Source organism: Rattus norvegicus, chromosome 10 (genome assembly GCF_036323735.1).
Source record: "Rattus norvegicus strain BN/NHsdMcwi chromosome 10, GRCr8, whole genome shotgun sequence".
NCBI classification, from domain to species: Eukaryota; Metazoa; Chordata; class Mammalia; order Rodentia; family Muridae; genus Rattus; species Rattus norvegicus.
In genome coordinates this window covers 13,609,766-13,631,723 of record NC_086028.1, presented here as the reverse complement: position 1 = coordinate 13,631,723, position 21,958 = coordinate 13,609,766, and the positions used below count along the sequence as shown (strand labels likewise).

Here is a 21,958-nt window from a genome sequence, read left to right as displayed (position 1 = left end):
CATACATACATACATACATACAGTCAAAATGTGCACACACACATATAAATGGTAGCACATACTTTTTTCTTCTGGGAGTTGAGGCAGGAGCAAGATCAGGCGTTAAAGTAAGTCTTCAGCTCTAGCAGTAGTTTTAGGCCATACTGAGCTGCATAAGATTTTGTCTCAAAAACTAAATGTAAACAAATACCTCTCTCCAAAGTAGTTACCAGCTATATATAAAATCTTTTTTTATTCCATCATACTGTTAATTCTATAACTCAGATTTCTAATTTTTAGAATTGTGTTCAATCTCAGGGCCTTACCTGTTCCTGGCCCATAAGTGCTAGTGACATCCCGGCAAGGACAGAGCTTGGCTGCAAGATTTGATTTTGTGCCTCCACTATTGTCTTAAGTGGTGGTGGTTGTTCATATCCTGTGATCCCACGTCACTGCTAGCAGCTCACCAAACCTGCATACACCTAGTACTTGGGGATAGTTGAGAATGGAAGGCAAATTCAGGTGTATGTTGTCATCTCAGTGACTCAAGAGAGCACAGGAAAGCCAGACGTTCCAGGAGAGCATTTTGACACGAGAGGGCCCAACCTCAGGGCTCCTGGTAGCTGGGCATCTCTGTCAACATATAGCTGTATTGAGGGAACTACTAAGAGACATTCAGAATGGTACACTTGTAAGACTGAGGCAAGAGGATGAATTGAAACTCTTGTGAGTGTGGGGTCAGCTTGGACAGTATAGTAAGACCCTCTCAAGAAAAAAGAATATTTACAAATAAAATGGACAGTCTAAAAAGTTTTTTTTTTTTTTTTTTTTTTTTTTTAAAAAAGACAGCCTGGCTGTCCTGGAACTCAGTTTGTTGACCAGACTAGCCTTAACTCAGAGCTCTACCTGCCTCTGCCTCAAGTGCTGAGATTAAAGGCGAGTGCCACCAAGCCCTATTAGTAGTCTAGATGACTTTAGAAGAAGAGCAGGACTTTGTTTGACAGAGTCCAAAAAGGTAAGGACAGGGTGCAGACCATGCATTGTAGACATCCTGGGAAGGTCCTTTTGAACCTCCCATGGATCCAACTCTCACATCTCTCCTGAAGTGAGCACAAATCATCCCCATAGAGTATGTGAGGTAGTCATAGCACATCACCCTACAGTGACAAAGCTGTCTCTCCCAGCCCCATAGCAACTTCCACCTTACCTGATCTGCAGCAGCCTGGCATGGCAGGATACTGGTGGTGAATTATGTTCCCCTTCCAGAATGAGAAAGGGACAGGTGGAAGTTGTTAACCTTCAATAGAAGTGACATCTGCAGGGGAGATAAACCAACCACTTGGCATTCCTGTCAAGTATAGTAACATTTGACTCGGGTCACAGGGAAAAGCAAACTCCAAACTTCCTACATCTCTGGTCTGGAGGAATAGGGGTAAATTGGAGACTGCAGCTGGGGTGGAGTAGACAGAGACTGTAGATGAACCTTACTTGTCATTAAATTACACCAACGCCATTTTTCTTTGTGTTTCCCCTACCTTAAAGTTCAGACCTTTGGGCCCTTGGATGTATAATCTATCAGCTTGTGGCAGGACTTCCACCATTCAGAGCCGGGTAAGAGGGATCCTGCACGTCTCAGGCTTCTGAGCTTATCACCACATACCCCACTGCCAACAGCTACTGGTTGTCCCCAGTTTGGGCAGAACTCCCACCACAGTTTATGGATGTGCAGTGCTTGGGGCCTTTAGTTAAGATCTGGCCTGGGAGGCGAGGGTGACTTTGGGTTGTTCTATAAAAATACTAGAGATCTGAGAAACATTTCTCCAAATAACAGCTTTTTTTTTAATTCACAGAAATGAATATCTTATATTTCAGAAGATCATTAAGTTGGAATATGATTTCCCAGAAAAATTCTTCCCTAAGGCAAGAGATCTTGTGGAAAAACTCTTGGTAAGTATTTTGAATTTTCTTGAGCATTCTTTTGAAAGATGTGTTAAACGTATACAGTGGTTTTATAGTCAAATATTTTCTCATATGCCCTTTCACTTTTCCAGGGCCTGGTTCTTGGCTTTAGTGAGACAGGAAGTTCCCGTATTATTTTGCATGTTTGTTAGCATTGCATCACATTTTCAGTGATTGCCACTGAGTGCCTGGGTTTATCCCAGGGGCACATGGCTATAAACTGTACTTCAGTGCCATCCGCCAGTGCCAGCTTTAGAGAGGAAGCTACATGAAGACTCTAAAGATGAAGGTAACAAGGCAGAGAGAGAACTTTACCTTAGAAGATGTGCCGTCTTACATTCAGGAGCTATGGATCTCCGCCCTGTTTGCTTCCTTCCTCATTCCTTGGGAGTCAGGGCCGGTCCTGTATTCATGGGGAGGCCGGGGCTTGCTTCTTCTTAGCCATCCATCCTTCTGGACTCTTCCTTCATTTCCACAGTAGAGAATGGGTTTAATTCAAACTTGCAGGCTTAGGAGTGACTGCACCACACACAGCCTTTGAGGGGTGTAGATATATTTCACCAGTGAGAGCCTCATTGTTCATTTTCTTTGATCTTAGAAGCAGTCAGTTAATTTTTCCTTGTGTTAAAATTTTTACCTTTATTTGTTTTTGAGACAGAGACTTGCTGTGTAGGCCAAAAGTTGTCCTAAATGCTTAGTAACTTTCCTGCCTCTGCCTGAGTGCTGTGATTATAGTTTTATGCACCACCATGTCTGGCTTTTTTTATTAGTTTTTTTTCTTCATTTTTTTTTTTTTTCCAGACAGGGTTTTTCTGCGTAACAGTCCTAACTGTCCTGGAACTAACTTTGTAAACCAGGCTGGCCTTGAACTCAGAGATTCATCTACCTGTGCTCTAGCACACCACCCAGCAGCACTTTTGTTTTCAGTAGTATTTCTTTCCCTCTTTTTTAAAGTAATATTCTTATTCTTTAAGAATTTCAGACACTGTATTTTCAACATATATACTCCCCAGTTCCTTCTATTATTACCCTCCCAAACTTTGGAATTTTTCCTTCCCTCCTTCACTTCCTCCCTCCCTCTTTCCTTCCTTCAAGTCCCAGCTAGTCTTGGGAGTGGGGTCTGCCCTGGTGTATAGTCAGTCTACCAGGGGTCACATCATTTTATAAGATTTTTGAGCTGCGGACTTTAAAAAGATACTTGTTGTTGCCCTCTGTCTGTATTTTGAGGTTGAGATTTGTTTTTACCTGTGGGAAGAAAAGGGCAGAGCTGTGGGCTGAGGCAAGAGTCCTAGTCAATCTTGGCTTTTTCTGCCATGGCATGATCAGGCCTGGGGATAGACCACAGTGCCCCTCTGCTTTCCAGGTGGTCTGAGGGCTTGACAAGACTTCCACAAAAAGAAACAAGTAATTTCATTTCAACCCTGACAGTGACATGTCTCGGCTATCATTTAAGGTTTTAGATGCCACAAAGCGTTTAGGCTGTGAAGAGATGGAAGGGTACGGGCCTCTCAAAGCTCATCCATTCTTTGAGTCCATCACGTGGGAGAATCTGCACCAGCAGACGCCTCCGAAGCTCACAGCTTACTTGCCAGCCATGTCAGAAGATGATGAAGACTGCTATGGCAATGTAAGCTGGCACACACGGGGAGTGGCCCCGGCAAAGAGAGATCCTGCTTGCCATGCTGTGTGAATATGGTTACTTGGGGCCTTAATTTTTGTTATCACTGGTTAAAATGTATGCGTGAATATTGTGGACTCGGTGACTGTTGACTGCTTTGCTATAATAAGTAAATGATCAGCACATTTTGTGTAGGCCGATTTCTGTTCTTTCCTCTTCAGTTGAATGAGCTTTTACCTGTTTGGAGGATAGAAGGGAGTCAGGATGTGGTCTGGACCTGTAGATGAGAGACCAGTTCCCTGCCATAATCCCTCACTTCCTGACACTGGGTCCTCTGGAAGCTCATCATTGCTAGCTTTTTAGCTCAGTGCTTTTCTGACTTTTAAAAAAAAATACTCTGGAATGCTTTTCATTTTTCCAAGAGAAGCCAGAATGCTCCTGATTTGCATTTCCAGGGATGTGCTATGGGAGGGGAGCCTGCAGCCCCTGTAGCTTGGTGCTCAGCAGTTAGTGCCTACTCTGTGCCCAGGGGTACCACCTGGGTTTGTGGCAGCTACTGTCACTGGTTTCAAGGCAGCTTATCTCTGAAGAATTGGAAACAGACACAAGATCGTAAATATACTTTGTTCTTAAAACTTTGTCTCTTGAAAAATGGGAAATACCAGCAAAACAAACAAACAAACAAAACCAGATTAAAGAAAAAATCACAGTGTGCTTCGTGGTTTCAGTCTCACCTACCCAGACTCTTCTTTCATTATGACCTTCATATTTTTTAATAGTTCATTGATCCAAGTCAGTTTTCCCCATTTGATTTGTTTTCTTGGCTTGTTCTAACCAGTTACCATGAATAGAATTCTGTTCAACTGACTGAGCAATTCTAACATTTACTTAACAGCCTTCCAAAGTAGCTGGGGTTGGGGGCAAAAGGGCGTGAACTCAGCAGTAGGAAGGCTAAGGCAAGAAGATTGAAAGCGGGGGCTGGAGAGATGGCTCAGTGGTTAAGAACACTTTCTCTCCTTCCAGGGACTGTAAGTTTGATTCCCAGCACTCTCGAGTTGGCTCACAACTGCCTGTAATCTGAGTCCCAGAAGATCCAACACCTTTTCTGCCCTTTGGGAGCACTAGGCACACACATGGTCCGTCCGTCCGTCTGTCCGTCCATCCATCCATCCATCCATGATCTTTCTCTCGGATGGATGGATGGATGGACGGACAGACGGATGGACGAACAAACAGATGTGCAAGCAAAAGTCCTGTATACATAAAATAGTAAATACAAAGATTGAAATTTCATGGTCAGTCTGGCTACTAAAAAAACAAAACAAACAAACAAACAAACAAACAAAACCCAAAGAGGGTATTCTAAAGCTAGATTAAAGCCATTGCTATTTGGCGTATCTCCATTTTTTCCTAAAATGTTCTTTGTGCCCAGACTTATAGGGAATAAAACTCAAGTGCATGTATGCTGACTTTGGCCAGTTTCTGTGTAGTGTGCTCCCTGCAGAGAAGGTAGGCCCTGAGCCCGGATTTCCTATTCCTACTTCCCAAAGCCTCTCAAATACTCATGGGTGGTGTCCTTTTGGGTCATGTCAGGGGGTGCTGGTGGAATCTTCTCTATTAGCTAGGCCTGTCATCCTTGCAGAAGTTAACCAGCAATGGGAGGCAATCCTTCAGCTTACAGTCTCTCTGCCTTCTTCCCATCATTCAAGGGCAGCTATTTTTTTTTCTCCATCTTTATTAAATTGGGTATTTCTTATTTACATTTCAATTGTTATTACCTTTCCCGGTTTCCAGGCCAACATCCCCCTAACCCCTCCCCTTCCCCTTCTATATGGGTGTTCCCCTCCCCAACCTCCCCCCATTACCGCCCTCCCCGCAACAATCACGTTCACTAGGTGTTCAGTCTTGGCAGGACCAAGGGCTTCCCCTTCCACTGGTGCCCTTACTAGAGTGTTCATTGCTACCTATGCGGTTGGAGCCCGGGGTCAGTCCATGTGTAGTCTTTGGGTAGTGGCTTAGTAAGGGCAGTGATTTTTAAGGAAAGCATAAACTCCGTTATCTTTAGTCTCAGCAGCCAGGAGAGTTTCTTTGTGTGCAGAGGATATTGCTTTTTTTTTTTTTTTTAATTGAAAGCTTTGACTTCTACCTGTATAATCTGGCTCTGAGTGACAGCAATTTGGATTTGTTGGGTGGCTGCTCAGCTCTTTCAGTGTGGTTTAAGGACTGTGTAAGCATCTAGGCATATAGCTTCCTGTATCAAAGTTCACCTTTAGATAGTGAGACTGGACCTTGGGAGTGCTGGAACAGACTCTTCTACATGGTTGGGGTAGCCCAGTGGTGTGGAATGGCAGCTTTGTGCTGGTTTTAAATTGAGTGTTGGCCAGAGGAAAATGACTCTGAGTTTCAGTGCTGTTTGTGTCAGAAATTGAAGCCATGTACTGGCTCTGAAAGTTTCTGTGGGAACACCTCTCCCTGCAGTAGAAGTATGGTAGTGATCTCTGTAAATTGAAGCAGAGACATCATTCCTCTCGCTGGAGAACCTTCATGAAGGAAGTAGAGACAGTGCTAGTATGGGAATCTGAAGTCAGCAAGATGGAGCTGTGGCTGCTGTGGGGCTGTGCAAGCATAAACTATGCAGAGGGCCACTGGGCAACAGCAAGGAGGTAGACACAGGGCCTGTAGAATCTACAGAGGGTAGAGGCTGATCTCTGTAGAATTGTAGCCAGGGCTCTCTTTCTGGAAACTCAGGGTATGGAAGGTAGGGCTCAGAAGTGTGAGGCCTGCAGCCAGCATAGCTGTCTGTCTAGAGTGGCCATACCTAACTTTAGCATGTTCAAAAATCTCTGTCATTGCTGGGAAGTGTACTAGATAGAATTTGGGCTGCCCATGTAGCATGTTGTGAATGGTTCTTCTGCTTTCTGTGTCACCACTGGCTTGTATTTTTAAAAACAAATGTAAGCTAAGTCAAGTTATGCAGTGACTCTAAAACCTAAGACCCCTGGACTAAAAGAAAGTGCACCTGATTACTTAGTTCCCTGCCAGGGGCATGGCTTGGGTGCTGTGCTGGGTAAGGGTGTCAGGTTCCTCTTCCCTGGAGATGAAGGATTTAGTATAGCCCATCTTTGACCTCTGTTTCTATCAGAAGAGGAACCTGTAAAGAAGACCCAGCCTTGCCTTGGTTCAGTGGTCTAATAGCCATTGGAAAAGAATCTGTCTATATACATCAAAAGGGACAGGTAGTCCATCTGCCTTTGAAGTGTATGTAAGCTTGCCAGGTTATGAATGCCTGTGGGGCCAGGTAATGTGGGAGGGGTCTTGGGCCTTAAAGACAAATTAAGGTAGCTTTCTCTTCTCCTTCTTCCCTGCAGTACGACAATCTCCTGAGCCAGTTTGGCTGCATGCAGGTGTCATCCTCCTCCTCTTCCCACTCCCTGTCTGCGGTGGATGCCAGCCTGCCCCAGAGGTCGGGCAGCAACATAGAGCAGTACATTCATGATTTGGACACTAACTCTTTTGAACTAGACTTACAGTTTTCAGAAGATGAAAAAAGGTTGTTATTGGAAAAGCAAGCCGGTGGAAACCCTTGGTAAGAACTATAGGCATCAGCAGCCCCATCTAGAATACAGGATGTGTGGGGAGCCAGACACGGGCTGGGTTAGTTGTCCTTGCCTCACCTCACCTCACCAGTGCTTTTCAAAGGAACAAAGTTCCCGGGTTATTAGGAGACCTATTTTTTTTTTATATCTTTATGAAAGCGATTCTCTGTTTTGCCAGCATTTCTTCAGTCTATTGATGGGTTTTGTGTTTTAGCTGTAACTTTACAATGTTCATCCAACTGGTTCCTGTTTTAAATCTGAGTCTTCAGTAGTTTTACTTGGCAAAACACACCCCCCACCCCCCCACCCCCGCTTTTTTGGACAAAAAGTTTTGACAATATAGACCGCACTGGCCTCAAACTGATACCAATCTGCTAGGATTAAAGATGTGCACCATGATGCCTGACTTTTTCTTCTAGTATTTTTATGCTTTTACCTTTATAAAATTTTAAAAGTTTATTCTCTGACAATTTTATACATGTATATAATATATTTTGAGCATATCTATCCCCATTATACTTTGACCTTTTTTGTGGCAATGAGTTCTCTCTGGAATATGTATTTGGGTGTAACGGGAGGAGGAAAATTGAGGACTTATTAAGGCCGGAGGGAAGAATGTGCAAGACTCAGAAGATTTACGTGGAGGAGAACCCTGAGTAGCTTTTCCTGAGGGATGCAGGTGGTTAAGACAAATTGTATTTTCTCTAGAAAAATTAAATATAGATATTGGCTCCTAGTTCAATCTACAATTCCAGGGAGTTTAATTAGTCTCTTAACTCCTTCTTTCCTAAGGTGCTCGTACTATTAAGGATAACAGAAAAGGATTTTTGCTTTTGCTCTATTTTTATTTATCTTTTAAAAATGTTACTTGTATGTGTGTGTTTGTTCACATGAGTGCAGGTGTGAGGAAGCCAGATGTGTTGGGTCCCCTGGAACTGGAATTGCAGTGTTTGTGAGCCACCTGGTGTGGAAACCAACCTCAGGTCCTTTAGAAGAGCTATAAATGCTCTTAAGGACTGAGCTCTCTCTCCAGCTCCTTATTTGTTCATCTTTTAATTTACATGGTTTCATTATGGTATTTCCATGTGTTTTATTTTTATTGATTCTCCCTCCCATTCCCTTGCCACCCCCAGATTTGTACTCCTCCTACCTCCAGTAGTATCCTGCTTTCAGATTACATGTAGTCTTTGTTTTTTCTGTCACACAGTGTTTCTCTGTGTGACCCTGGCTGTCCTGGAACGCTAATCTGTCAATCAGGTTGTCCTAGAACTTTAGATCTCTTAGAGATTCGTCTGTCTCTGCCTCCCAAGTACTGGGCTTAAATGCATGTGCTACCAAAGCCTGGCTCAGATTACATTTATTCTGTTACCCCTAACCTTATCCTATTGAAATTTCCCTTACCCCTTTCCTTAAGGCTTTCCTTTGCCCCTTATGGTTCTCTTTCTAGTTTCACAACCTATACTTGTCCTCACAAGTCCCCACCCCATACATGTATATGTACATGCACATGAACACATGCATGTAAGCACGTGCACACACACAAATTAGAACTAGGATCTGCACGTGAGAGAAAATGATCTCCTGCAGCTTTTCCTTTTTGAATTAGAGACACTGTTTCACTCGGTAGCCCAAACTGAGATAGAATGAACTGTGTAGCCCAAGGTAGCCTTGAACTTGTGACAGTACTCCTGCTTTAGCCATCAAAGTGTTATAAGTACAGGTGAGAGCCACCATGGACCAATTTTTCACATCCATTCATCCTTTGATGTAGGCTAGGCTTGTTCCATTTTCTTGCTGTTGTAAATAATGGAACAGTAAACATGGACATGCATCTGTGTGATGGACATTCTGTGTATATCGTAGGGGTGAGATAAGGGGTCATGTGGCAGTTTGAGTTTTAGTCTTGTTTTTAATTTTTGTTTTTTATTCATGTACTTGTATCTGCCACGTGTGTGTGTGTGTGTACCTGAAGTGTTCAAGAGAGGGCATCATGTCTCCTGGAGCTAGAGTTATAGGTGATTTTGAACTGATTGATATGGGTTGTGGGAACTGCTCTTAGGTCCTTTCAAAAGAATAGAGTGTGCTTTTAACCAGTGGCCATCTCTTCAGCCCCTATAATTTTATTCTTTTGAGAAACCTCCATACTAATTCCTACGCTAAACAGCACGTAAGTCAGAGTTGTTCTTTTCTTCTCTAACTCTGGCTGTCCTAGAACACACTATGTAGACCAGACTGGCCTCAAACTGCCTACCTCCAGAGTGCTGGGATTAAATGTGTGCATCACCACCGAGCATCATTATTTGTTTTCTTGATGGTAGCTATTCTGACTTGGATGAGATAAGATCTCAAATAGTTTTAGTTTACATTTCCCTAGTGGCTAAGGATGTTGAATACTTTTTAAAAAATTTATTTATTTATTTTTTAAAGATTTATTTCCTTATTATACATGAGTACACTGTAGCTGTCTTCAGATGTGCCAGAAGAGGGCACCAGATCCCATTACAGATGGTTATGAGCCACCATGTGGTTGCTGGGAATTGAACTCAGGACCTCTGAAGAGCAGTCAGTGCTCTTAACAGCTGAGTCATCTCTCCAGCCCTTGTTGAATAATTTTTAAAGCATATGTTAGCCATTAGTATTTCTTCTTTTGAGAATGCTCTGTTTAGTTTAACTTACTTATTGATCGGCAGTTTGGGTTTTCTTTCTTTCTTTCTTTCTTTCTTTCTTTCTTTCTTTCTTTCTTTCTTCTTCCTTCCTTCCTTCCTTCCTTCCTTCCTTCCTTCCTTCCTTCCTTCCTTCCTTCCTTCCTGTCTTTTTTTAAGATTATTTATTTTATGTGAATACACTGTTGTTGTCTTCAGATGCACCAGAAGAGGGCATCTAATCCCATACAAATGGCTGTGAGCCACCATGTGGTTGCCGGGAATTGAACTCAGGACCTCTGGAAGAAAAGTCAGTGTTCTTAACTGTTGAGCCGTCTCTCCAGCCACAGTTTGGGTTCTCTAAGTCTTTAATCTTATAGTTCTTTATATATTCCAGATATTACTGATCCCTGTGTAAAGCCTGGCTGGTAAAGATTTCTCCCATTATGAAATCTAGGGAAGATTTTGATCAAAATAATTTTAGCTGTTAGGTACAGTTCCAAGCAGGAGCTTTGTAAGGACATCCTGGGCTTCTGTATGCTGAGTTCACCAGTTGTCCTGCTTTCAATAGTCTCATGCAGGAGCCCTTCCTCTTAGAGCCTGGCCAGAAGCACTGTTTTCATGGGTATGTGTGTTTTTGGTCTTGCCTTTGCCTGGAGTTGTGAACATTAGACAGAACAGGAAGTCTACCATGTCTTGCCTGCTGTCTTGGGTTTTAGGATTCTCTATCCTTTCCAGTCTTAAACCAAGAGGTAGTAGTCCCAGCCCTCAGGAGGCAAAGGCAAGCTGTTCTCTTGAGTTTGGGACCAGCCTGATCTACAGAGTGAGTTCCAGGACGGCCAGGGCTATACAGATAAACCCTGTCACAAACAAACAAAAAATTTAGTTCTATGTGGAAAGTGATGTCTCTGCAGAGCTTCAGGGAATTCCTATCTGAGAAAATATTTATCTTTTACTGTTACTTGCTGCTAGTGTGCAGTGGACTTTTTCAGTGATCATGTACTGGAGGGTGGACATCACCTTGACAGTACGTAGAATGTATGTATATGTTATCGTCTTTGAATTTTCTGTAGTAGGATTATGGCTTAAAGATGTATATTTTTGAGATTAATATATTCAAATAGTTCTACTATATTCTAACTAGCAATCTTCAGTTATACCTGCTGTAGTTAATTTGTTAATTTTAAAGTCATTACTTTATAAAATCCTGACCATTCATGTGCCCATATAGAAATACAAGTAAAGTTTGTTGGTCTCTTTTGCAGTAATATTTAAAAAATATTAAAGTACTATTAAACTTCTATACATTTTATCTAAACCAATTAACTTGATGCTGAACATTTATAATACAAATGTGAGCATGGATAATAACTTAAAATTTTTTTTCTCTGTCACAGAATCACCATTTAAGTCTAAAAAGATGTAAGTGGGGCTGGAGAGATGGCTCAGCGGTTAGGAGCACTGACTGCTCTTCCAGAGGTCCTGAGTTCAATTCCCAGCAAGCACATGGTGGCTCACGACCATCTGTAATAAGATCTGATGCCCTCTTCTGGTGTGTCTGAAGACAGCTACAGTGTACTCACATATATAAAATAAATAAATAAATCTTTAAAAAAAATTGTAAGTGGCTGTGGAGATGGCTCAGTTAGTAAAATTCTTGCTGTGCAATCTCGAGAACCTGAGTTCAATTCCTAACAACCACATAAAGAATTAGATGTGGCAGTGCACACTTGAATCTTCAGTGTTGGGGAGGCAGAGACAGCATGATCTCTGGGGCTTGTGGCCAGTCTAGCCAAATTTGTGAATTCCAGGTTTGGTGGAGAAAGCCTGGAAAAATGGCTCGGTGACTAAGAACAGTTGTTGCTCTTGCAGAAAGGACTCAGATTCAATTCCTAGTACCCATAGGATGGCTCACAACTGTCAGTAACTCCAGTTCCTTTTCTGACTGTCACAGGTACCAGGCACACATGATGCATGTATATACATGTGGGCTCATATACATAAATAATCTAAAAAAGATAAGGTGGTATCCTAGTCACTGTTCTATTGCTGTGAAGAGCTCCTATGACCAATACAACTTTGATAAGAGAAAGTATTTAATTAAGGGCTTAGTATCATGGTTGGGAGCATGGCACCAGGCAGGCAGGTAAGAGTTAGAACAATAGCTGGGAGCTTTACATCCTGATCTGCAGACACAGAGAGAAAGCTGTGAGCTTTTGAAACTGCAAAGTCTACCTCTGATAACACACTTCCTCCAAAAAAGCCATACCTCCTAGTCCTTTTAAATGGTACCATGCCCTGGTGAATAAGCATTGAAATATATGAGCTTTTGGAGGCCGTTCTCATTCAAACCTCCATAGGTGGAGGTACATAAAACACAGCAGCAGAGCGACAAGAAGAGGCATCAGATGAGGGAGACACCTGATAGCGGCTTACACATATACAGTGTTTGCACACACACAGGAGACATGGTTGTAAGAACTGCAGAGCTAGGTTACTGTTGCAGGCTCACACTGTCCACCTTCACAGAACAACACATTGGTAAGGAGGCTATATCATAGCCATACCTTCTAAGGATGTCAGAACACTAGAGAACCAGGGTGGCAATCCACTGGAGTAGAATTAGCCTACCCAGTCCAGTAGAATCACTGTAGAGACTGTGCTGTCTATGACATGCAAAAGAGAGAAGTTCTGAAAACACTGTAAAATAGTACACTGGGGGAAAGTAGACCTGTAAGAGATGGGGAAGATCCACAAATAAAGCACTGGCTATCCCAGTCCTTTCTATTTTAATAAGATTTATTTATTTTATTTATACGAGTACACTGTAGTTGTCTTCAGACACACCAGAAGAAGGCATTGGATTCCATTACAGATGGTTGTGAGCCACCATGTGGTTGCTGGGAATTGAACTTAGGACCTCTGGAAGAGCAGTCAGTATTAACTGCTGAGCCATCTCTTTAGCCCCCACATTCCTTTGAAGAATATTGAGTAGGTGCCTTTTATCACCAGGAAACAAGACTGATGAAACTGTTTCAGATGGCTGTTTCCGCAAATTATCGGTTTAAAAAATTAATCAGAAGGATGCACTTATGATATGGCAGTATAGAGTAAATCAGTTGATGTATATGAGTGCAACGCTAATAAATAAATCTTAGTGTGTGTGTGTGCATGTGCACACCACAGAGCATTGTGGAAGTTAGGCCTAATGGCAAGGGCCTTTAACCATTGAGTCCTTCTGCTGTTCAGGTTAATTGTTCTGTGTTTTTGTGGAGTTGTTGTTTTTTTGTTTGTTTGTTTGCTTGCTTGCTTGCCTGCTTGTTTATTTGTTTTTCCTGAGACAGGGCTTCTCTCTATAGCCCTGGCTATCTTGGAACTCACTTTGTAGACTAGGCTGGCCTTGAACTCAGAAATGTGCCTGCCTCTGCCTCCTGAGTGCTGGGATTAAAGTGCACGATTAAAGGCGTGCACCACCACTGCCTGGCATGTTTATTATTTCTAGTTAAATAAATAATTGAGACTGGGAATGGTGATATATGACCATGATCCCAGCACATAGAAGGCAGAGGCAAGAGGATTGAAGCCAGGTCTGGGATGGTTCTAGGCAAAGCTAAACAAAAAAACAAAGGTGAGTGAGTACTTGCAAGCATGTGCTGAAGTTTTCTGGACTGTGTGTTATTGGTAGCTACAATCCAGAGGGAATAATGCTAACATCCCTTGAATGTTAGAGGAGAATATAGTTTATGAGGCCTGTGCTGGAGAGATGGCTCAGTGGCTTAGAGGATTGCGCTGTTCTTAGAGAGGACACAGGTTCATTTTCTAGCAAACAGTGGCTCACAACCATCCATTAACTCTAATTCCAGGAGTCTGATGCACAAGCACATACATTGTGTACATACAGATAAAACAGTCATGTAGAGAATGAATAAATCTTAAAAACAGAAGTAAAATAAAATGACACGAGGCCCGAAGGCTAGATTAGTGCCTGCTGTACAGCATCACAGGTCTCCTTACCTAAGTCAGCCAGCTCAGTAGAGATGTCAGCCAGTTGGGCCAGTCTCAGTTCTACACCTGCACTGCACTCCAGATACTGCATCGAAGCAGTGGAGCTCCGAGGGCCTCAGGCTCAGGTCCTTAGACAGTCTTCTGGGGGTCTGTGTGGATAGCAGAGAAGAGAACCAGCCTTTGGAGTTCTGCATTGCATTGCCATTATGTAGTTGCAATGGGGAAGCATGGACTCCTTAGCCTCTGCATCTTCATCTCTTTGGCATTTGATGACAGAGTTTGCCTCCTTTAGGAGGGTCACATTGCCGTGTGTGAATTCAAAGTTGCATATCAAGCCTTGGCATATCAAGTTGCAGTAAGACTAGGCACATCTGAAGCTATCTTTAAAGGATTTGTGATTCTATATAACTTTGGATTCTAGGCGCTCTTTGGTGCCCTGGCTTGAAAAGTAATTTACAGATTCTAATACTGATTTACAGTGGTATCCAAACCTCTGTGAAGTTTTTTTTCATCTAGCATGTCTTGTTTTGGCTCTTTATTTTATGAGGGGTGTTCTAGGCTGGCCTAGAACTTGATATATAGGCAGGCTGACCTTAAACTCCTGATCTTCTGACCTCTGTGTCCCACGTTCTGATATTAAAATTGTTGCCAGCACACCCAGGCTCACTGCCGCTTTTTTGACGTGGTGCTGGAGCTGGTGGTGGTGGTGGTGCTGCTGGTGCTGGTGGTGATGGTGCTGGTGGTGGTGCTGGTGGTATGTGTTAGCTTGTTTCTGCAGCACTATCTCCCAACCTTCCTCTACTGTGCAGGTATCTCCAACTAGAAGATGATCTCAGGAATAGATTATGGCCCTTACTCACAGATAGACTGCCTACATTGCGTCACTGCATCTGGGGTATCTCCTAGACCTGAAGAGAGTGTGTGTTTGGAGTGGGGTGAGGACAGGATCTGACAGATACAAAGTGTACAGAGGCCCTGTGGGTTTGCAGAGCCTAATTCTTCCTCTTTCTTTTTAGGCACCAGTTTGTAGAAAATAATCTAATATTAAAAATGGGCCCAGTGGATAAGCGAAAGGTGAGTCGGTTTCCTGATCCTCTTTATCCTGTGACTTCTTACTGCTTCTATCTCAGGTCACTTCTTCATCCTGGGGTCCTGCCATGAATTGCTAGATATGGAATTCTTCATCTTGGCATGATCTTTGGAGATCATCTCTAGATTTTCTAAAGCCAGGAACACTCAGACTCTTAGGGAAGCATTTCAGCCCTGTGGAAAACCAGCCTTATGCTCTGACCACAGGGCATGGTTGCACAAGGCCCATGTCACTGTGCTAAAGTTTCTGTCACATTGAGGAGGATAGATCATTTCTCAGAACCCAGCCAATAGTCTTTTCATTAGAAGATTTGAAAATATAGAGGTTGTGGTCTATTACGTTTTCTGGACATCAGGTAGTGCAGAGTGCATCAGACTGCTAACAGGAACCTTCTGAACACCCTTCTTGGCTCTGTATACTTAAGAAATGAGAATCTCCATGAAGGTGGGCTGAGACCTGGCCTGCCAAGGGCTGGACTCTGTGCCTTAGAAAAGCTGAGGGGCCAGGGCTCTACAACCTAGCCATTGAAGCTAGACATTGTGAGCTAAACAGCAGCGACCTGTGCTTATGTTTCCCTGATGTAATCTTTTGAACCTAGGTTCCAGGTTGAGGAGGAAGTTTCTCAGGTGAATGGGGAGGTGACTGGCAGTCACTGTGTCCTGAGCGACTTACAAGTTGGTTCCATCTGTGTTTGTTTATTTTATTTGTACTAGGGTTTATTTGCAAGACGACGGCAGTTATTACTCACAGAAGGGCCACATTTATATTATGTCGATCCTGTCAACAAGGTCTTAAAAGGTGAAATTCCATGGTCACAAGAACTCCGACCAGAGGCCAAGAATTTTAAAACTTTCTTCGTCCACACGGTGAGTTTGTCCCTATAAGGCGTATGATTGTAGTCTCATCACAGGCTTCTAATCTCTGTTGGAAGTGTACCTTGCTTGGCCAAGGAAGCATCTAGACTCAGGTCAGCTTCTTGTGTCTTAGAGACAGACCTATGTGAACAACTTAGGCATGAATTGGGCCAGGAGATATTCTCTGCTTGATTTTTACTTTTGTTTGGTCACCTGCCCACATACTTCAGTTTCTGCACTTGCAGAGTGGAGAAGCCCACTGTGCCCACTGGCTTCAAAAAGGTGCTGGCAAGGGGTTGGGGATTTAGCTCAGTGGTAGAGCGCTTGCCTAGGAAGCGCAAGGCCCTGGGTTTGGTCCCCAGCTCTGAAAAAAAAAGAACCAAAAAAAAAGAAAAAGGTGCTGGCAGTATTGACAGCAAGACAGGCTGGGTGGGGGGACTTCCTGAGGGACAGCAGATGCTCTGTTTTGCAGCCTAACAGGACGTATTACCTGATGGATCCAAGCGGGAATGCTCACAAGTGGTGCAGAAAGATCCAGGAGGTTTGGAGGCAACAGTACCAGAGCAGTCCAGATGCTGCTGTGCAGTGACGTGGCCTGCGGCCGGGCTGCCTATCGCTGCCAGGACACCTGCCTCAGCGCGGCTCGGCCGCCACCCAGGACGCTTCCAGACCACCTGCCAGCCATCTCAAGGAGAACATAGATGGCAAAAACCTTGCAGCTTTTTTATTTAAAAGAAAAGAAGAAAAAAAAGAACCCAACCACACAAAGAACAAAACAAATAGCCAACAAACAGGAATTCAGGGTCGCTTTGCTTGCTCTCTGTGCTCTGTGGTGGCTTCCATGCACTGCTGTAACCATGGAGACCCAGCTTCTTGCACGGTAGCCCAGCTTCTGCCCAGACCAGTGGCCAGATTTGGCATCACCAGCCCCTCCTAGCATCCACAGGAACCGCATGCCTGCCTCTACCTTCCCCACCTGACACCCAGCTCCTGCTGTGACTGAGGGACTGGGTGTATCTGGCCTACACCAACTGTTGCAGAATCCTTCACCAGGAGCCTCTTCACTCCTCTGCTGGGGTATCACCAGCTTACTGTGGGAACAGGGCTCTTAGCTTGTGTGTGTTTTCCCTTGAATCCCTTGTATGGCCCTCGAGGTCTGCTCAGGTGTGTTTCTGCTGACAGGATACCTGCGTTCCTGCCTTATAGTAGGCGGGTTGTATGGTGAGAAGAATGAGGGCTGTTGTAGTTACAGGTGCCCTCCCTGGGCTCTGCTCTAGCGTTCCACTTCCTAGAAGTGTACCCCGTGAACTAGACACCAAGCCAAGCACCTGTCCAAAAGGGTTGCTGTCATACCAGCACCTAGGTAACACCAACTAGATCCTTTTCAGACACAGAAGCTTGTCCTGAACCTGGGCAAGGCTGGAAGTACTATGGAGGATCCAGCCTGGGCCACCACTTCCATGTAGAGAAGTGGGGCAGCAGCCCCTCCTGGGAGTTTGTGCACAGTTCTAAGTGTGTAGACCACATGCCCTCTGAGGCAGGCACTGAGAAAACTCTAGGGTGTGTGCCAGTATCTCCCAAGTGTCGCCTGGGATGCTGTGGGTAAACATTTCTCAGCTAGCTTCGTTTTCACAACTGTTGAAAATCTGAAAACCTTCTCATGTTGCCTGGTCACCACCTACTACCATAAAGCGTGGGCCTTGCCTGGAAAGAATGTTACCACTGTCTTGCTCACAGAACAGCCCTCTTAATCTGAGCCTGTCTATGCTGGCATTCTTTGCCAGTATTGGGACACTTCTTTGATGCTAAACTGACAGTGCTTTGTTCTATAATACAGATGGCCTGGGATATTTTGGCATTTCTTGCATAATGCTTCTGAGGGACTTGGCTGTACCTCTCTTTGACTAAGATGACTAAGATGGCCCTTGGTCTAGTGGGGAACAGTGGGCATCTGCCCTCACAGATGACACCTCACAGCAACACCTCAGATTCCCGTGTTCCAAAGGCAGCAACAATTTTGCCATTTCTGTTAACTTTCACAAAGGCACCCCCAAATACCCACAACAGAGGTTACCCCGGTTTTGTCTACAGTGACTGCCTGTGGGCCAGGCCATCTAAACTGAGAGGGGGAAAGATTCTATGTTCAAACCTTTAAGAGTGATTCTTTTAAACTGAGGTAGAGTGTAGATAAAAAGCCAGCCATTGTGCTGTGGCAGGGGTGCTGGATGGGAACAGAGATTTTATTTAGACTTAGCTCGATTGTGTGATAAGAGCTTTAGGTGACCCGGGAGCAGGGCATCACTTGCCTGCAGAACCCAGGGAAAAGGTATGGCCTAGTATACTATCAGCCTATAAGTGAGAGTGGGCACTCTTGGTTTTTGAAGAGCCTGTGTTAGCTAAGTACATTTGTCTAGTTTCTCCTTGGAGTCCTGTTCTTGTTCATGCCTGTGGCCATTTAGCCCTCAGAGTGCCCTGTATCCTACATTTGCACATGTAAGAGTGGCTTCTTGCCTCTCCAGTGGATGCAGACACAGGGAAAGCATCTCTGAGGGCACTTAACTACAGGGGACCACAGGACTGAGGCTTCGCTTGAATTAGATCACATGGCTGGCTGTATATGGGAGAGTCCTCTGTTGCTTCCTTCCCTGGAGAGCAATACTACCTCCTGGGCACCACCCTAACCTCCAAAATCAGGGTTCAGCTAAGTTAGTAATAGGTGGCCACCATGACTGCCCTAGGCAACAACAGCTGAACTCTTCCTGGGTCACCTTTGTCTTTACTGCCCCCTTTTCCTTGATTTTTTTCTTTTCTCACCCTGGCTTAAATCACCTTCATTTTTTTCCAGTCATCCTTAGAGCGGTCACCCCGTGTGCAGGTGCCTTACTTTGTAGGACAGGATGTGGCTGTCAGTTTGTATCTCTCTCTCTCTCTCTCTCTCTCTCTCTCTCTCTCTCTCTCTCTGTGTGTGTGTGTGTGTGTGTGTGTGTGTGTGTGTGTGTGTGTGTGTGTGTGTGTGTGTACAGCAGTAAATGGAGGATGTATGTAAGGAGAGAAAGAAATGCCCTAATAGTTCCTCTAGAAATCATGTGTCCTAAGAATGGCAAGGATGGAAAGAAAGGTGAAGACTGCTGTCTGGCTTCTCCTACCTAGGTACAGTAGACTGTACCTCACAGCCCCACTGATCACTGGCTTCTCTTGGCATCACAGATGAAACTTAGCTTAAATGGGTCATTTCTACCTGTTTTTCTGTGCTCCAGCTGGGTTGTGGGCTCCCCATGTAGAGCTGAGTTTCTCCACTCCACGGAGTGGCATCATGGCTCAAACTGTCATTCTGAGCTAAAACCTGGTAGATGCAGTAAAAACCACTTCGAGAAAGATGGCTTGTGTTAGGCTGAAGCTGATAGAATCTTCACCTGCTGCAGCCCTCTGTGGGCCACCCTAGTGTTTGTGATCCATGCTTGAAGTAGCTGTGTGCACACACTCCCAGTGCCAGCAAGGTAATTGTGTGCTTTCTTTAAAGAAGTGTATGTTTTCTGAAAGCAAAAGAAAAAAGGAAGGCCCACCATTCAGAGACCACTGTGAGCATTTTCATGTAGATCCCGCTCTCCCTAACTTTTTTGTTCCAGTGCTGGGAATTGAGTTGTGAGGTTCAGGAGTGCTAAGCAAGTGCTCTACCACTGGTGTGCATCCTTAGTCCTTGTTTGCTCTGTAAACCAAACTGGGAACACACACAATATTCACCCTTTACATCCAGCTTGTTCACTTGACATTTCCTCTTGAGCATTTCTCCATGCCACGAGTAGTTCTTCAAAAGCATGTTTTTGATAATTGTAAAGTCAAATGGTTGTAAATTTATAAGTTAGCCAATTGTTTCCCTGTTGTAAAACATTCAGGTGGTCTTTGCGTTTTCTTTGTGTTTTGTTTTTTGTTATTTAAATAATGCTGTGGTGAGTATACTTATAAGCCTTTGATTTTTATTCTGATTTTACCCCTTCCTCACATACCTGAAGTGGTATTTTTGGGTAAAATAATTTGTTCATTTCACAGCTTTTCCTCTTCCTTGGTCTGATGTTTAGATGCTTTGAGTTCCAGTTACAAACCTACCTTCCTTGTGTCCTACAGATTCTGAACATACCAGTTCTTACCAAGCTGTGTGTTCCCAAGAAAGTATGACTAGGACTGCTCTTTTTAGTGCTAAAATGTCATTACTGCAGATTCCTTTGTGACAGATCTTTCCAGTTTCTTCATTTTCATTGCAACAATCTACTCCTGCATGTTATACTTCCTTTTCATCCTCGCTGCTAAGGCTTCCCAGTGCTTGGTGATGTTTTCAGAATCTTGTACTTTGTGTCCACGATGGTACTGAATCTGCTTCTACACAGTCAGCAGAGATAAAGTGTTGAACTGACCTTGCCACATGCCTAATGGATAATTCATAATTAAGTTTATAGACTCAAATGCATTTGGGCCATTTGGGAATCAGTCGCAAAGCAGAATAACAAAGCTCTTCTTGGAAAAGAAACCACACAGATGATTTGGGCTTACCAGAAGTACACTTGTGAATGTCCCTGCTCCACACTTCAGGTCTTGATTAGGACAGCACAGTGGCCAGGCTTTGTTATTGCTAAGCATGGCTGTCCCAGCTGACGCTATGTAAACCTTGTGTGCTGCAGTGCTGCAGCAGGTAAACTACAGTGTCCACCCAAATTGGATAAGATCTTCGTCTCTGTGGGATGGGGCCTGCAGGTTTAATGTTGAAACATGCAGCAGAGATTTTCTGGGCACCATACTTGGTGTTACTTGACTCTGTCAGAGCTTAGGGCTGGAGATGTGCAGAAATCAGTTTTCTGCCCTTCTCTGCCTCAAGGCTTCTCCCCACTGTTCCATAGACCCAGGGTGTTCATAGCTGAGACTTGGGAGGCCATAGCAACTATTGAGTATGGCAAAGATGCTGCCATACACTTTTTCCACTTGTTTTAATGCAAAACCCAACATAAACTGATGGTGATGCCAATGGGTGTAGCGCCTCTTAGGCAGAGTGTATGATAAGGGTCCTGACAGATTTGACAGGGCTAGGACGACTCTCAGAACCTCTGAAGATAAGTGGCTTCTGGCCTAACACTTGAGGGTTGTAGGTTAGAATGTGGAACAATGGCCTTGGAAGGAAGCTCTTTCAAGCACGTTTGCAGCGGTAAGCAAATGAACTAGCCAATATGCATACCTGAAAATTCCCTGTAATTCATTTCTTCCATATGAAGAATCCAAACTCTACAGAAATTTTTACAAATGGCAAAATTTCCCCTCCTCATGTAGTCCACCCTAGTTTAATCATCTGGGTTAGTGACTGCAAGTGGGTCACTGTGCAGGCGAAAGCCTCCATTATGACCATAGTGTGATTGAACATGGCACAAATCAAAAACTGTTACAGTATTTAGAGCTGCTGCGGCTATTCCCTAGCCACGTACAGTAGGATGAATCAATAGTCTATTGCTGTCATTCAGGTTGGTGGCAGTCAGTTAGAACATATGTAATATTCTCTACCTGGTCTGTAGCTGTAACTGTGATGTACAGGCAAAGGAAAAATTAAAAATACTTATGAAAACAGATAATGCAATGATACTAGGATATACACTTTTGTATTTTTATTCTTATATAAGGTTATTTGCTGGCTATTGTCGGCCTCTAGTTCAGTCTGTATTATTTAAATTCTAATATATGAATTATTTGGATTGAATTCATGTTTGGGGCCACGTTGTATGTATTGATGTACAGCCTTGAATGTGAATAATTATTGTAAACTATATTTTACAACTTTTTTCCTGGCTTTATTATATAAATTTTCTATTTGGTCATGGTTTAATCATATAATTTAATGAAACAACTTCTTTTTTTTTCAAATATCTGTGCTTTAGATGTAATTACCGGATGATGGATTTCCCTCGTATGCTCGGTAGTCTTGTAATAAAAGCATGTAGAGTGTACACTTTCTTCTGTCCTGGATTCTCTTTGGGTGGGGGCGGGTCTTGAGCTTAGGATGCCCGTGAGAACCCGAGGCTTGCTCCAGCCGGAAGCTGTAATCTCCGGTCTGCTTTTCGAGCCGGAACTTCCGTCTTGCACATGAGACCTGGGCGGGCACTTTATTGGGGCGTACTTATGGGCGGGCCAACTCGGGGGACTGTATTAAAGAACGGACGCTTCCGGCGAAGGGGCGCTGT

The 21,958-nt window shown here is 43.8% G+C and overlaps 1 protein-coding gene across 8 annotated transcripts in view; it reads left to right on the top strand.

Annotated features, from left to right (window-relative positions):
* Pdpk1 (3-phosphoinositide dependent protein kinase-1) overlaps positions 1 to 21,724 on the top strand; it is a 77,227-nt gene extending 55,503 nt beyond the window's left edge. For 4 of the 8 annotated variants that reach the window (XM_039086936.2, XM_006246036.4, XM_063269947.1 and 1 more), the window contains 7 exons: positions 1,522 to 1,590; positions 1,830 to 1,926; positions 3,392 to 3,565; positions 6,925 to 7,142; positions 14,816 to 14,873; positions 15,603 to 15,755; positions 16,216 to 21,724. In XM_039086936.2, coding sequence (XP_038942864.1) covers positions 1,522 to 1,590; positions 1,830 to 1,926; positions 3,392 to 3,565; positions 6,925 to 7,142; positions 14,816 to 14,873; positions 15,603 to 15,755; positions 16,216 to 16,332 — 886 coding nt within the window. In that variant the 3' untranslated portion in view covers positions 16,333 to 21,724. Of the gene's footprint in view, positions 1 to 1,521; positions 1,591 to 1,829; positions 1,927 to 3,391; positions 3,566 to 6,924; positions 7,143 to 11,191; positions 11,413 to 14,815; positions 14,874 to 15,602; positions 15,756 to 16,215 lie in introns of those variants that run through there. The other 4 variants (NM_031081.2, XM_063269948.1, XM_063269949.1 and 1 more) reach the window with 4 other exon arrangements.
* Positions 21,725 to 21,958: the final 234 nt, after the last annotated feature.